This window comes from Hydractinia symbiolongicarpus, chromosome 5, assembly GCF_029227915.1.
Source record: "Hydractinia symbiolongicarpus strain clone_291-10 chromosome 5, HSymV2.1, whole genome shotgun sequence".
Lineage (NCBI taxonomy): Eukaryota > Metazoa > Cnidaria > Hydrozoa > Anthoathecata > Hydractiniidae > Hydractinia > Hydractinia symbiolongicarpus.
In genome coordinates, this window is record NC_079879.1 from 15020142 (window position 1) to 15035897 (window position 15756).

A 15756-nucleotide genomic window follows, 5' to 3' on the forward strand; every position below is an offset into this window, starting at 1 on the left:
CAATGCTTTTGGAGCGAAGTACAACGTTAATGATTGATAAACGACTTACGGCGGAGATTGTGAGTTCGGCTTACTGCGTTATCCAAGATGTACTTAATAACTGCTTCGTCGATTAATAATAGTTGGTGGGTCCAATCCTGGTGTTTTGTATGGTCTAGCCAAGGTACATAAACCTTGCGTTAATGGCGTACCTAAGTTTCGTCCTATTCTTTCTGCTATTGGTACTCCCACGTACAAGCTTGCAAAGTTTCTTGTACCTAAGCTTGTAAGTCTCACTATCAATGACTATACCGTGAAAGACTCCTTCAGTTTTGCGTCTGAAATTGTTCAGCAGAATCCTAACTGTTATATGGCTAGTTTTGATGTTAATTCACTTTTTCCGAATATTCCATTACATGAAACGATTGATATTATTATCAATGAGATAGAATCTAATTCTATAGATGGTATTCCTAAGAAAGATTTGAAACATCTTCTTACTCTAGCGACTACCGAGTCTATTTTTGTTTTCAACGGCGTATATTATAAGCAAATTGACGGTGTGGCTATGGGGTCTCCGTTAGGGCCTATACTGGCCAATATTTTTATGTGTCATTATGAAAACATTTGGCTTGAAAATTGTCCGTCTGAATTTAAGCCGATCTATTATAGACGATATGTTGATGATATTTTTGTTTTATTTGAATCACGTGAGCATATTCAAAATTTTTATGAATATATTAATTCTAGGCACCAGAATATTAAATTCACGTTTGAAGAAGAATGTGATAAGGTTTTGCCATTCTTGGACGTTTGCGTCATGCGTGAAGGTGATTCTTTTGTCACCAACGTATATAGGAAACCAACATTTAGTGGAGTTTATACTAACTTTTCTAGTTTCATACCCATGGAATATAAACACGGCTTGATTTTTTCTTTACTTTATCGTTGTTACCATCTGTGTTTAGACCTTAATAAATTTCATGTAGAAATATCTCAGTTGAAGACTATTCTTGGAAGGAATGGATACCCTTCAAAGGTTTTTGAATTCTGTCTCAGAATTTTCAAGAGCAGAAATTACGAACCGAAGGAACAAGTGTCCCTTGCTCCTAAGAAAGAGTTAGTCCTTGCTTTACCTTTTTTAGGAAAGATTACCTTACAAATTAGAACACGTTTGCACCGTTTGTTTAAGCAGAAACTGGCACATTGTAATGTTAAACTTATATTTTTTTCTAAGAGGAGGCTACGTAGCTGCTTTGCCTTTAAGGACAGAATACCCGAATCGTTACGCTCCGGACTCGTTTACTGTTTTAAGTGTAGTGGCTGCAACGCCACTTATTTTGGCAAAACAAAACGCCATTTTAAAGTCCGTATGTCTGAGCATTTAGGTATTTCTGCACTTACAGGTAAACGCGTTAAACCTGGTCCCCAGGCCAGTGCCGTTCTTGAACATTTAATGTTTTGTAATTACTCTCAAGCATCGTTTCACAACTTCTCAGTACTTGCGGAAGAGTCTAAAGATTTTAAACTTACTCTGATGGAGAGCTTACTAATTGAGCGTGACTGTCCCATTTTAAATAACACGGTAAAATCTATGCCTTTAGAATTACTATAATAGCTCTATTTTCTTCCTATTATATCTTGTTTAGTATTTTATCTCTAACTTGTAAAATAAAATTTAGAAACAGTGTGAACATGCCAACCTGGCCGTTGGCGAAAGCTTGCTGAAAGATATATTTGGATATGTCGTAGATTTTGTCGTTCTTATTTTTTAATATGTACAACAATAGCAATACAGAACAATACTTGTAGAAGAAATGGATAATCAAATATCAAGCTAAAAGAATCAAGATATGGATAATTATCAAAGAATATTTTTAAATTTGGACGAAAGGTTATTAAAAATGCCACAACTGCATATGTAGCTTATACTGTCCTTTATTACGTGATTATGTAAAGGCGAATATTTAACCTCGCCAACTACATAACTTTCTGGTTTAGCATCTCTAAAAATAACTTTGAAAAAATTGTGATGGATTGGGAAGTCATCAGATGAAAAGCGAATTATTAAAAACATTCAAACATCCATTTAGCTATTATAATTTTGTTGTTTTGATGCAGACAAAGTCGTGGATGCCGACAAAGACGTAATCAAGACATATTTTCAGACAATGTATAAGGAACTGATATACATATTGGAATATAGATATATTGATAAATGCTAATGCCAAATTTCGCTAACAGATTCATTGTTAATCCTGTTGGGTTTAAAATTGAATTTTAAAAGTTTTTTTGATTTTTTAATTCAACGTTTTCTGAACTTTTTTTTTTGAGGAAAAGATTTTGAGGATGAAGGTAATCTTTATGAGATGGATTTTTACAGAAAGAAGTTTTCAAGTTCACAAATTCACAACAGATTTTAAGAGTCAGTCATGTGTTTGCTGCAAATTAATTCTTGTCAATAAGTATAAAGAGAACATTTTCTTACTTACATGTAATTTTGCTATGATATCATTTCAACATTTTCCTATCCTTGTCAGAAAAGTTTGACCCACCATTCCCCTTCTAACCAATTACATATATACAATATTAAATTTTGGCTAATCTGGCAATTTTGGAGTTTTTTGTATTTAAATTATGAAAAAGTAATAGTAACATTTATATTTTAAGGGATTGCGCCAATGTTTCAAAATCTCATGCGAAAGAAGAATGGTTTTGCAAGAAATGTCAGCAAAGAACATGAAAAACTATACTTCTTACTTTATTTTATTTTACATATATGCTTTAGGTAATATTTGGTTATGTTAGGTTTTTTTAGTATTTTTTTACCTGCTTGTAATTGATTAAAAGAAGAAGAAAATGTTTTACTGTGTTTTAATACATTTTAAAGCAGTAGAATACTTACTATCAAAAAACATATTTGTATTCATATTGTTGTTTACAGCTTCATTTATTTTTCAAAAAATCCTTAGCGCTATACTGGCGTTACGTTTCACATATCATATAGTAGCATATACTATATATACTGTATATGCTCAAATATATGCATTTTTGGTTAGAGCAGCTGTGGTATTTAACGGCATGTTTTCTTCTTGTTGCGCTACCATTATGAAAAATTTGTTCCTACAAGCGCTTTACTAGTGCCCGGACTGCGCTGTATGCTGGTACCCGAGGCTATTAAGAATGTCGATAGCTCAGTATTAAGTACTTTAAGGTTAGAAAGTTTCGCGGTTTTTGGGCGTTTTCGCGAAAGTTTTTTCCCGCGAAATTTTTCAATAAAAATAAATTTGTGATTTTTTTCAATCCTGTCGCTAGAAATAACGAAATGTCTCAAGAAACAACCGACAAGCAGAAATAAAAGATCCCTGAACTTGTAGAAATTGATTAAAAAATGAAAAAAATGGATATATAAATCAAAAAGTTGTCTAGATTGTTCTCTTTCCGCGAAAGTTTTTTTGGTAGTTGCCGGGACTCTGTCAGTGGGGCTTTTTTCCCCGTGAATCCTAACACTATAACCTAACTCCTCTACTAAGTTTCAGCTTTATATCAATTTTTTGGGTCATGCTGCTTTTTTATATTAATTTTTTGGGGGTATTTTCACTATTCTATCCTACTACCAACTATGTTCCAACAGATATGTCGTTTGAAGTGTACTCCAGAGGTGGATCTATTCGCCTCTTGTCTATCTCATCAATTACCGTAGTACATGGCTTGGAGGGCTGACCCATTCAGCTATCGAACAGATGCTCTGCAGCAAACGTGGTCTCAACACTTCTTTATGCATTTTCTCCATTTGCCCTGATAAACAGGGTACTAAGCAAGGTGCACCGGAAAATTTTAGAAATGCTGATAGTAACTCCAGCATGGCCATCTCAAGTCTGATACCCGAGGCTATTAAGAATGTTGGTAGCGAGACCACTTTCATTACCAATTTAAAACAAACTGTTGACATATGTGATGGGAAAACCCCGTCCTCTAGTGATTTACAAAACATTAAGATTAGCGGTTTGTACAGTTTCAGGGCTAGGTTGGAAGAGAAAGGCATTTCTGGAACAGCTCAACTCATTGCTATTTCCAGAAGGCCAGATTTAAACTCAAATTACAATTCGTCCTGGAAACAGTGGGCTAGCTGTTGTTGTAGACAACAAATTGATCCAGTTTATTGCCATGTAAACAAGGTTTTGCAATATTTAGGCAATATTTATTTGAAAAAGGATTAGGTTATAGAACAATAAACTGTCACAGATCAGCTTTTTCGGCCTATCATGAAACAGTGGATGGGATGCCAGTAGGGCAACATAAACAGGTATGTGCCCTTGTAAATGGTGTATTTAATTCAAGACCTTCTCAGCCTAGATATGTTTTTATTTGAGATGTACAATTAGTGTTGAATTTAATGAAGACTCAGTGGCCAATTTGTCATCAATTATCAGATAAACATATTACTTATAAAGTAGTAATATTAATGGCATTAACATCTGCCTCAAGAGCATCTGCCATACACCATTTAGATATTAGATATATGACCAGGGGTACAGATACTCCTTTACATTCCATAAATTGCATAAGAGCTGGAAAAGAGGAAAAGCTCCTCCAAAATTAGAATTTCATGAATTTGCAGCAGACAAGGATCTTTGTGTGGTTAACGCTTTAGATGTGTATGAGTCAAGAACACAACAGTGGCGATCTAGTGGTCACCAGACACAATTGTTACTTAGTCCCATTAAACCAGTTGTTGAGGTAAAAAGCTGTACGGTGTCGAGATTGATCAAAGATGTCCTCAAAGAAGCCGGCGTTGATACAGAATTATTTAAAGGTCATTTTCCTCGGTCTGCGTCAACTTCTAAAGCGGGTGCTTCAGGTTTATCAACAGGGGACATCTTAGAAAGGGGTTCATGGACAAATAAATCCACATGGCAACGGTTTTATAACAAGCCAGTGGTTTCAGTACAGAAAATATGCCAGAATAGGTTTAAAATAGGTTTAAGATCTAATACTGTCCACCCGCTCTAACCCGTCGCGTAAATAATGTATATCTTTTTTTTCGTCATTTCAATTATCGACAAGCTAGAAGAGGAAATTTAAAGTAAACTTCGTTTTATAATACGAAAAGTATAAAAGTAATAGTTGTATTCTTTATTACATCTATTATATACAATGCCAAAATTAAGCATTTAAGTTATGAGTATTCCTTGGTTGTACTCCTTATTTTTCTTATATTTCTTAGAAAAAATACCTTCGCAAAAGCAAACGCGCGAAATTAGAGTATTTGTTTTAGTAAGGTTCGTCTGTGTCCCAGTCTGATTTGCGATTAGGTTCGAAGAACGCAGTATTAGATCTTCCTTCGATTTTATTCATAAAATTCGAATTACATTGCGGGGGCTTCGCGCCCTTACAATTTTTTAGCCGGTCTATTCGAGCAAGGTTTAGAGTGTAGCACTATAGGATCATATAGACCAGTCATTTCTGCCTTCCATGATGTGGTTAATGGAAAGCCAGTTGGGGAACCCCCAAGGGTTGTGGCACGATGTGCAACAGGTCCTGAAGTATCTTAACCCTATTCGGTCCGGGGGTCGGATTCCGCACCCCCCCCCCTCTAACGGTTTTTTTTAATACCTTTTTCGGTAGTTTTTTTATGCGATATGTGTAAAAACCGGAAAATATGTTAAATAACTTTTATTTAGCTTCCAGAAACTTCAAACAAAATGTAAAAATTCGCTTTAGAACTAAAGTAATTGAATTATAAGCAGATAGTGGCATTTTGGACAAATTTTAAGGTTTTGATGACGTCACAAAAAAAGGGCTGACGCGAGCAAAAATATATTGCTGCGATTTTGTTCCTTTAGTAACGTACTAAAGTGTGCCAAATTTGATTCAATTTGGACAAACCTATGAAAAGTTATTGAGGAGGCCTGTCATAATATGTTCGAAAACCCCGGAGCGAATAGGGTTAAAAACTTGCCAGAAAATAACCTTCTCACAGACAAATAATTAACTTTAAAAGTAGCGATCTTACTTGCCCTAACAACTGCTAGCGGAGTTTCTGAAATTTCATATTTGAATACAGATTATTTTGTGAAACATGAAAACTTTGTTTTTATTTTTAAAAATCTTACTAAGGTTTCTCGTCCAGGAAAGCAAAAGCCTCCTGTAAAATTTCACAAATTTGCTGAGGTTAGTTGTGCTTTGACAGCCTATTTGAGTAGAAGGGACATATTGAGAGTATCTGATTCTCAATTATTAGTTAGTTATATGAATCCACATAAGGCTGAATCTTCATCAACAATATCACGGTGGATTAAGGATTTGCTTCGATTAGCCGGTATTGATATCACCAAGTTTATTTCTCATTCAACTAGATCGGCAACAACATCAAAAGCGAAGGTGATAGGTGTATGTATTGCACACATGAGTCAGGCATATTGGTCAGGAGAGTCTAGTTTTCAAAAGTTTTATCATAAGCAAAATCCATGATCCAAGTCTTGAATTTTAAAAGTCCATTCTCTCTAGTGGGCTTTGAAGAGAGGTGGTTGAGACTATGGCCTCTAGATTTATTGCGAGTTCGAGGCATCCAGTATTAGCTCGACGGAGATTTCATGAAATGAAAGAGGATTACGTAAGGGCGCGTAGCGCCTGCAAGGTAATCCCGATTTCATGAATGAAATCAAAGCACGAGCTAATACTGCCCTTCCTCCCTTCCTGCACTTTGTATGTTTACTTATATTATCTATTAAGGCAACCGAGGTGGTTATGGCGCTGTTTTTTTCTTCTCATCTCCCCATATCGACATGTTCCATGTGTATTTGGGTTTTTAAGAGACTTGGGCAATGCATCAGTATGACTATCCTGTCAGTTTTTTTTTCAAAATGATTTGGGAACGCTCTTAGAAGAATATGCTCACTGGGTGTTTCATCTTGGCCTCTAGATTTATTGCGAGATCGGGAGATCCAGTATTAGTTCGTGCTTCGATTTCATTAATGAAATAGGGATTACCTTGCCGCCGCAACGCGCCCTTACGTAATCCTCCAGTTTCAGCGGCAGCCAATACGATGGACAACGTCGAGGAACCCTGGGTAATTTTGAAAAAATGTGGTTCTGCCTTGTGATTTTCAGATTTTCGCTGCTGATATTAGCATTTTTTAGCCCTCAAGTGCCACCCTTCGTATATATAGGAAAAATTGTCTTTAATGTTAGTTATAGCTATTTACATATTTACAATTTGCAGAATTTTCCAATACCACTTTTATGTGACTTTGTAGACCGTCATCTCCAACTTTTAAGCCACTCTGCAAAGATCATCATCGCCCACTTTTGCAATTTGTCGGCATAAATACCACAGATTAGAGACTTTATTTCTTCATGGCTTTCTTGATTAACGCTAGACGCTGTAATGAAAAGTTACGTAATAACTAAATGTTTTTAAAAATGACGTGGGTAAATAAAATTTTAAAAAGTTACAACTACAAAATGTGCAAAATTTATTAGAAGCAATTGTTGTTTCATTTTATTTCGTTATAAAATTAAAAGATATATGAAGGAAAATTAGAGCTTCGTGTGCAGAGACTTGTTAGAAGTCATTTTTTGATTGGAATCTATTCTTTGATTGATTTGAATACAAAAAACACTAGGTGTCATTTTTTTCCGTATTTGGGTGTGTTGCCCTGGCTGAAAAACATTTTTTGCGTTAGAGATGAGCTTTGTGTTGTTTGTCAGTAGCGGTAATTCAGAAAGAAAGTAAAAATGCCTATTTAAATTATTTGTTGTTTTTAAGTAATGTTGTATACTCATTACTGAAGTTATTTCAACCCTTGTTGAGTAGAAAAATTTTTATCTTAGGCTTTTTTGTTTATTTAAGTCCAAAAAACACTTTTTATCTCAGTAAAATTTATAAATAATCGTCACTGATGTCAATATCTTTATCCGCTTCATTTTCTTCATCATCGTTGTTCCGACAAGAGATGGTAAGGTATCGCCAATGCCCAGCCTTGAAAATGCATCCAATGTGGCATTGTCAGCTGTTATGAAATGGTTCCACCCAGTTGTTTTTGATTTTCCACAAAACCTTCCAGTTTGGTCGCACACCCAGTAAACACGTCAAATGCCAAAAGTGATTTACAATGACTTGGACCAAGATTTTCAAAGAAAGCGTTGACATCGGCATCTCTGCAGTTTATCCCTTTTCCAGTCCGAAACGTTAGTGCCTAAATTGGAAAATGTATTTTCATCGCATCCTGGAAATATTTAATTTGGAGGAGTTGGTTTGTTGCATGTTGTTGATTGCATAAATATATCTCTTTGAAACTTCAAACTATCGAGTGTTCAATGTGCAATTGTTGTTGGTCAAGTTAAGTTAGTTGAGTTCTCTGAAACACAACTTGTTCAGTATCATGAAATTCATGTTTACCATCAGGAGTGTGATTGTTGAAGTCTGTGTTGTCTATTGCGAAATAAATTGGAGTGTTTTCCAAAATGATAGGTGGAGCATAAAAACCTCTGTTTGTTTCTAAGTAATTGGTGACACAGTTTGCAATATCTGTTTCCATTTGGATCACCTTTTGATATGGAATCGACAGATTCAAATTGCTAAGGGTGTTGATTACTTTCTTGCTTTTCGTTTGTTGATGAATATAGAGACCTAAACCTATTGAAAATAGTGTTTCTGCAGTGCTACGAAAGGATGCGTTAGCAGAATTATAATCAGCTTGTCTCTTTGTTTTTACAGAATTGATGACAATTTCTGCAATTGAACACATTATTTCGGTTTGTCTGTTCAGTATTCATATTACTGTGGATCATTTCTTGAAGGACAAAGATATCATAATCCTACCGGCAGAAAAGGGGATAACAACGGTTATCATGAATACACCTGATTACATCGACAAGTGCAACGAACACATCAACAACGGGCCTTACAAACTTCTCAAAGAAGATCCTACAGAAGTAATCAAACGAGAAGCAAGAAACATCTTAATGGACTTGAAGAGAAAAGAATACATCGACTGAAACCTTGTGACGGACCACCACCGCGATTTTACGGACTACCAAAAATTCATAAACAGGGAAATCCAATTCGACCAATAGTCTCCTGCACTGGAACACCGTTATACAACCTGTCAAAATTTGTTGCTTCTATCCTCAGCAAAGTTACAGCAAGTGACCACAGCAGAAACTCAAAAGAATTTTCGGAATACATCAGAGAAATAAAGATAGCAGACGACGAATGCATGGTATCATTTGATGTCACATCACTCTACACAAATGTTCCCATAAAAGACACCTTAAACATCATTAAAGATCTTATCGAAAACGATGCTGCATTCGGTGAAAAGACCAAGATTCCAGTACCGGATTTTCTGCATTTGGTCGAACTTGTTCTAACCAAAACATGGTATCTGTTTAATAAGAACTTCTACACTCAAACATACGGAGTTGCTATGGGAAGCCCTGCATCATCAGTAGTCGCAGAAATATACATGCAAGCACACGAGACAACAGCATTAGTCACATCAGACAGACGCCCAAAGGTTTGGAAAAGATTTGTTGACGACGTATTCGCCATAATAAAAAGATCTCATCTAGAAGAGTTCCATGAACACATCAACGGCCTACATCGACAAATCAAATTCACTGTTGAGCTTGAACACGATGGAAGTATCGCTTTCCTGGACACTTCGGTCAAACGCAAGAATGGTTCCATTTCAGTTTCAGTGTATCGTAAGCCAACACACACTGACCAGTACCTTAACTTCGAATCAAACCATCAGAAATCTTACAAAGAAAGTGTCATATCTTCATTACTGAATCGTGCCAACAGCGTAGTCAGTGACAAACAGGAGAGAAAAGAAGAAATTCGACGTGTAAGAAATGCATTAATCGTAAATGGATACAGTCATAAAGCCATGACGCAAGTAGAAAATAAAATAAAGAGAAAATGCAACGGAGACAACAAGGAAACATCAGAGGAATTTATCGCATCAGCATTCCTACCCTTCGTACCAGGTACCAGCGAGATCCTTCGTCAAGTTTTAAGACAACACAAGATCAAATGCATTCTTAACTCTAAAGAGACCCTAAGAAGCACCTTGTCTAAACCAAAAGACAAAATAAACCTGGAAGAACAAAGCAATGTTGTTTACGAAATCCCGTGTAAAGATTGTGATGCAGTGTATATAGGCGAAATAAAAAGAAAGTTTAAGCAATGAGTACAAGAACATATGCGCGCAGTGAGAAACGGAGATGTGAAGAAAAACGAAATTGCGGACCACAGCTGGAGCAGAAGTCATCAGTTTAATTAGGATGAGAAAAAAATCATTGACAGAGGATCCAAAACAACGGCCAGGGAGATTAAAGAAACCATGAACAGTGTAGAACTTAACAAACACATAAACAGCATCCCGTATCAACTTCCTGAGATTTGTTTACCAGCCCTACAGAAGAAGTAGTTACCTAGAGCTCTTAGAGCTTGGTGCTCTTAGAGCTTGGTTTTCCAACTCTTTTTCCAACTTCAACCATCTTCTCTCTTTTTCAAACTCTAAGAGCTCTTAGAGCTCTTAGAGCTTGGTTTTCCAACTGCAACTGTTCTACCCTTTCGTTACTTTCCTTCTGTATCGCCTGAATTTTCTGACGAAACAATTTCTCCTTTTCCCATTGTTTAGCTTGAAATTCGTTAATCTTTTTGTCTTTTTCTAATATTACTTTTTCTTCTTGAGGCATGACTTTTTTAAGCATCGCAATCTGATCTCTCCAATGTTTCTGACATTTGTATCAATGGTCCCTTTTTTCTTTGGGCACATATCAACTATAAACTTTGGGCCTACAATGATCCACTGTGAAAGCGATCTAAGACTTTCTGGAAGATTGAAGCTAAATTCACCAGTTAATTTCCAACTCTCTTGTCGTAAGATATCTTGACGCACCAGTAAAGCAGCATCAAACAATTGATTATAGTCAACAAGTGAATTTCTGTAACTTTTTAAATGCATTGTTATGAGCAGCACGTGAACATTTTATTTGAGCTTCTCTGCTAAGATTTGGATCTGGAGAATACAATATTGGTTATTTTATTTGCCAATAATTGTTTCAGGTATCGTTTTGATTTTAATGGTGATGTATTTCATTCTCTAATAAATTGTTATATGTGGTATTTACACTGTTCATGTCAAGCATTTTTTTCGATTGTACATTGTTTATGGCACATTTCACAATGTTTACTATCTCAATGTCTACTACAACCTTTGCGACATCGTTTATCTCTTGTATTCATAATTAATTTCATTCGTAGATGCGCTAGAAACTTGTCGTTGTATCATAACCCACAATTAAGATGATATTGGACACCATTTGCTACTGCGTCAGCTGCATTTGGAACAGAATTGAGCCTTTTAAACAAAGTTTGGTCTGGTAGTTGTTGTGCGACATGTAGCAGTTTGTGCCCAGTTGAAAGGACGGCAACCTTATGGAGTTTACCTCCTTCTTTTTAACATATAACACAACACTCCTTGTCAAATAAAGTAATTTTAAAGCGTAAAGATTTCGGTTGAGATAATTGTGAATCAGTTATACTGTCATTTGTTGTATTACTAGTCAACTTTGGTTCTAGTGATGGTCTTCCTCGTATGGGTGCTGAATCATGTAACTTTTCATACCGTGGTTTCAATCGAGAAATATTTGTTTTATTAATTACACTTTCGTAACATTCTTGATGGTAAAAAGCGTTTTTATCAACTAGTGATTCAACTGACAAACTTTCCAAGGTGTCAAAGGATTTAATAAATGTTCGATCTTCATAATTGGCTCTTTCAATAAGGCATTCAATTAACTTTTTCATGCTTTCAAATTTTGGAATAGCAATAATCTATGAAAAATGAGAATAACAATTTCCAAAATAAAATAGCTTTAAAAACCATAAAGCTAAGAATCATTGAAAAAATACAACATACCTTCTTGTTATTGTTCTCTTGACAAACAATGCACTTTTCAAGCTGAAATCACTACTTTTTTTTCTTTTTTTTGGAGTTTCTTCATTCATATTTTTTAATTAAACTGTGTCTATTCTAATAAAATAAAATTAACGTTACTTTTACTATTCATAGGAAATCTATCAAAAAAACCACATCATAAAAATATCATACTAAAAATAAGTCTTATGCATCCTTTTAACTTCAACCTGCTACCTCTTACTTCAAATTACTAATATAATTTGACAATTTAAACTACTAACAGGTATAAGAAATATGGAACAAACACTGTACATTATAATAATGTCTTGAACGATATAAAAGAATTTTCAGGGGGTACACTATTACATTAATAACTTCAAAACTGCTATAAAACAAATTACTCTTTATAGAATGCACTTGTCTCATATAACTGTACAGTTGTAAACAACTATCATTGCAAAACAAAAACATTAGAAATTTAAAACTTAAAAATCTCTGTATCTCTTGAGTGCCTCATTTTAAAAATATAGTTTTTATATATTTTTTGTTCATTTTTTATGTTCTGCTATCTTTATATCTGCTGGAAAAGAAAAAGAAATAAAAAATTACAACTTTGATATTTTATTGATCAGAAACTGGATGACGTCACCCATGGCCACACCCAGATATGGAAAAAATGACACCTAGAATTTTTTGTATTTAAATCAACTAAAAACCAGATTTCAATCAAAAAATTTCTTCTAACAAGTCCCCGCACATGAAGAACATAGTGACCCCACTAATATACCAGTTGGATAGCTTAACTTTTTGTGCAGTGTCCAATTAAAATTTTTCCAACAATCTTAAGCAACAAAAAAATAACTAACGCGCTGCTATTAGTTGATTCAGTGAAAGTACACTAGTTTCCTACCTGTCTATGCGCTTCTGTAGAGGGTAGTTTCTTATAAGGACGCAAATCTTCACTGCCATATCCTGGAATCCACATGTTCCAATTTCGATCTAAATAGACAATCAAATGAAACATCAAGAAACAATTTATAAGCAATTTATCTAGGATTCTGATTAAACTTATTTTGTTACAGTCACCTAAATGCAACTGGACATCTTTTACTTCTACTGTGTTCGACTTTCGGTGCTTAGCTATCTGACATGACGAGTTGATAACATTCTCAATAAAATCATCAGCAATCTGCAGAAGGACTTCCTCAACATCATCATCCATTGTTTCAGTAGGATCAATCTCATGCAATAGATCTTGAAGTTTCCGTTTCGTTAAAATTTGACTATGAGATGCAGCTGACGATGAATTGGTGTTTGAAGATTGTGATGTGGACTGTAGTGGTAACGATACTGGAAAGTACAACCAAAAAATGTATATCAACTTTATTACCAAACATCATACTTTCAAGGGGCTACGAAACGGCTGTTGGTTTTTGACTTTAGTGACTTACATGAAAGTCAAGCTAATGGCGGTGGAAAAGTTTATGATCACTAGTAAAAACAAAACCTTAAACCATCTTAAATATCATATTAGGCATCTAAATATAACTGAAAATGACAGAAAAGCTCCCTACATATATTGAATATCCATAATTTATTCAGTATAAGCACTTGACTTGCTTTTAACTCAAGTTTTTTAATAAAAAATATTTTTAAACTAGCTAAGCTGGCCATATCCTTCGAATTTTTGCATAGAAACATACAGGTTTATTACACATAACCAAGTGGAAGCAACAACAACAATGACTTTAAAATCTTTTTAGAGGTATTCTTAAAGCTATTAACATAGCATTTTTTAACAACTACAAATCCTCATCCTCATGTTGTCTCTGTTTCCTCGTCAAAACAAACTTTCGACTTCCTGATATTTAATATATTTTACAGACCATAGCTTATTTTAAAATACTGAAGTTTGCAAACTATCATAAAAAAAGGTAATTCATAAACAGGTCTGTTTATTACACACCATTCTTTGGAATGTGCAGGGATTGAGTTTATTGAATTGTTTTGGAGCCCATTAGGGTAAATGAATAATACGAAGTCATATCAATAAATGGTCTTCAAAGAAGAATGAAACAATTTGCTTTAACATTCAGATCATGCAACTAAAGGTAGAACTTAACAAGAAGGGAATGAAAAATTGAGGTCTCCAAAAAATTTTTAGGTACCATGATAAAAATACACTTCATTAAATATGACAAAATTGTTCTGAGCGCTTTATCCTGGAAAAAAAATGTTAATTATCAGCAGAGAGAGACTAATTGCATAAATTGTTCGACTCCGTTGTATTGGGGATTGATTTGTGAGAAAAATACTTTGGATTCTAGTCAAACAGTTATAATGCTAGACGTCTATAAATTGCCATTGTATTTAACTTGTTAAAGAAATGTAAAAAAACTTACAGTTCCCCTGCTGTACAGCCTTTCCACCTGTGTTCGGAGAATTCATAGTTGTAGTCGATGCACCTGATACAAAACACTTGGTATCAGAGGTGACGTAAAAAAAAAGGAGAACAAATAAACCAAATAAACAAATCATAAAGGTAAACATATTTACCATCTGGAAAACGGTTTGTTTTTCCAATATTTTGAAGACGTTGTTGCTGAATGTTTCCTCTAACTTGCTGCACAGCTACTTGATTTGTTTGCAGCTGATTGACAACCGTGGCTGCATTAGGCGCAATAGATCGGATTTGCATTTGGGCTGGAACACTGTTCTGTGATGGTACACCAACTTGAAGATTAGAAGCAACTGCATAAGTTTGACCCCCTGTTGTAATGATATTGATAGGGAGATTCCCTATCCCATCTTGGTGGTGAGTAGCAGAACCTAATGAATAAATAGGTGTAGGTGAAATTGTTGACAATTTAAATTGGGTGTAAGATTAGTCATACTATAGTAAATATAATACACTTCTTTTGTATGAGCATTAGGTAAATTTGAAGTAGGCAATAAGCATGTTACATACGCCTTTTTATCAATACCAATATGCATTTTTTTATTTACTCAGGATCTATTTCTTTTCCTGAATAAAACTAAAATAAATTCTTGACACGTTTTTGTACAGAGGCTGTGTCAAATTTGATAAAATTTGTGTCCCAATTACCATTTGTATACCTTTAGCTTTGGAATAATAGCCTCATTATGCGTATATAAGCATAAGTTTATAAGAAAAAATAATGCATTGAACGCACCCAACACTTGAACATTTTGCAGGGTGGTAACACCATGCTGATTTCCCAAAACAACTGGTTGGACCTGTTGAGCTGAAGCCCGTTGTTGAGCTTGTGCTTGCAAAGCAGCAATTTGATGCACATTAATTGGATTTTGCAAAATATTCATATTTTGAACAATTTGTTGTCCTGTGTTTTGCACAAGACCCATGCTACCAACCAAAGATATGGGTTGTGATGTTACAGCTGGGCTTGATGAAGTAATATTTTGCCCGGAGGAAGATGCCATTTGAAATTGTTCTGAATACTTCTTAACTCTAAATGCAAAGATAAACATTTTGTGCATTAGCCTAAATTGCAACATTATTAACACTGCACAAATTGCTGGAAACAACAAAAGCTATATCACATGGTTTGTCAGGCCACAAAATTGGTGGGTAACGATATTTACCCTGTCATCAACCTAAATTTAAATTGGGTAAACAATTTTTCTTAACTTAAGAGTATTACTATTTTATACATTTTAGGGATTTACTTTTAACAGCCGTTTTTACAAAAATAATGGAAAGTTGGTTCCAAAGACATCACTTGAGTGCAAAGTTCATGCTATCATGTTTTTTAATAACAGTAATTAGTAAATAAATAAGCCTATGGAAAAATCCATT

At 34.8% G+C, this 15756-nt stretch overlaps 2 protein-coding genes across 2 annotated transcripts; one reads left to right on the forward strand and one right to left on the reverse strand.

The window, feature by feature from the left end:
• Positions 1-2: 2 nt before the first annotated feature.
• Positions 3-1594, forward strand: LOC130645986 (uncharacterized). The gene is made up of 2 exons (XM_057452117.1): positions 3-18; positions 123-1594. Exons 1-2 carry the CDS (start codon positions 3-5, stop codon positions 1592-1594), a joined length of 1488 nt encoding a protein of 495 aa, XP_057308100.1.
• A 3500-nt stretch (positions 1595-5094) lies between these two features.
• On the reverse strand, positions 5095-15580 carry LOC130644951 (uncharacterized). The gene is made up of 6 exons (XM_057450752.1): positions 15113-15580; positions 14475-14747; positions 14321-14383; positions 13005-13268; positions 12829-12917; positions 5095-7364 (listed from the first exon to the last, which is right to left on the reverse strand). Exons 1-6 carry the CDS (start codon positions 15453-15455, stop codon positions 7329-7331), a joined length of 1068 nt encoding a protein of 355 aa, XP_057306735.1. The 5' UTR covers positions 15456-15580; the 3' UTR covers positions 5095-7328.
• Positions 15581-15756: the final 176 nt, after the last annotated feature.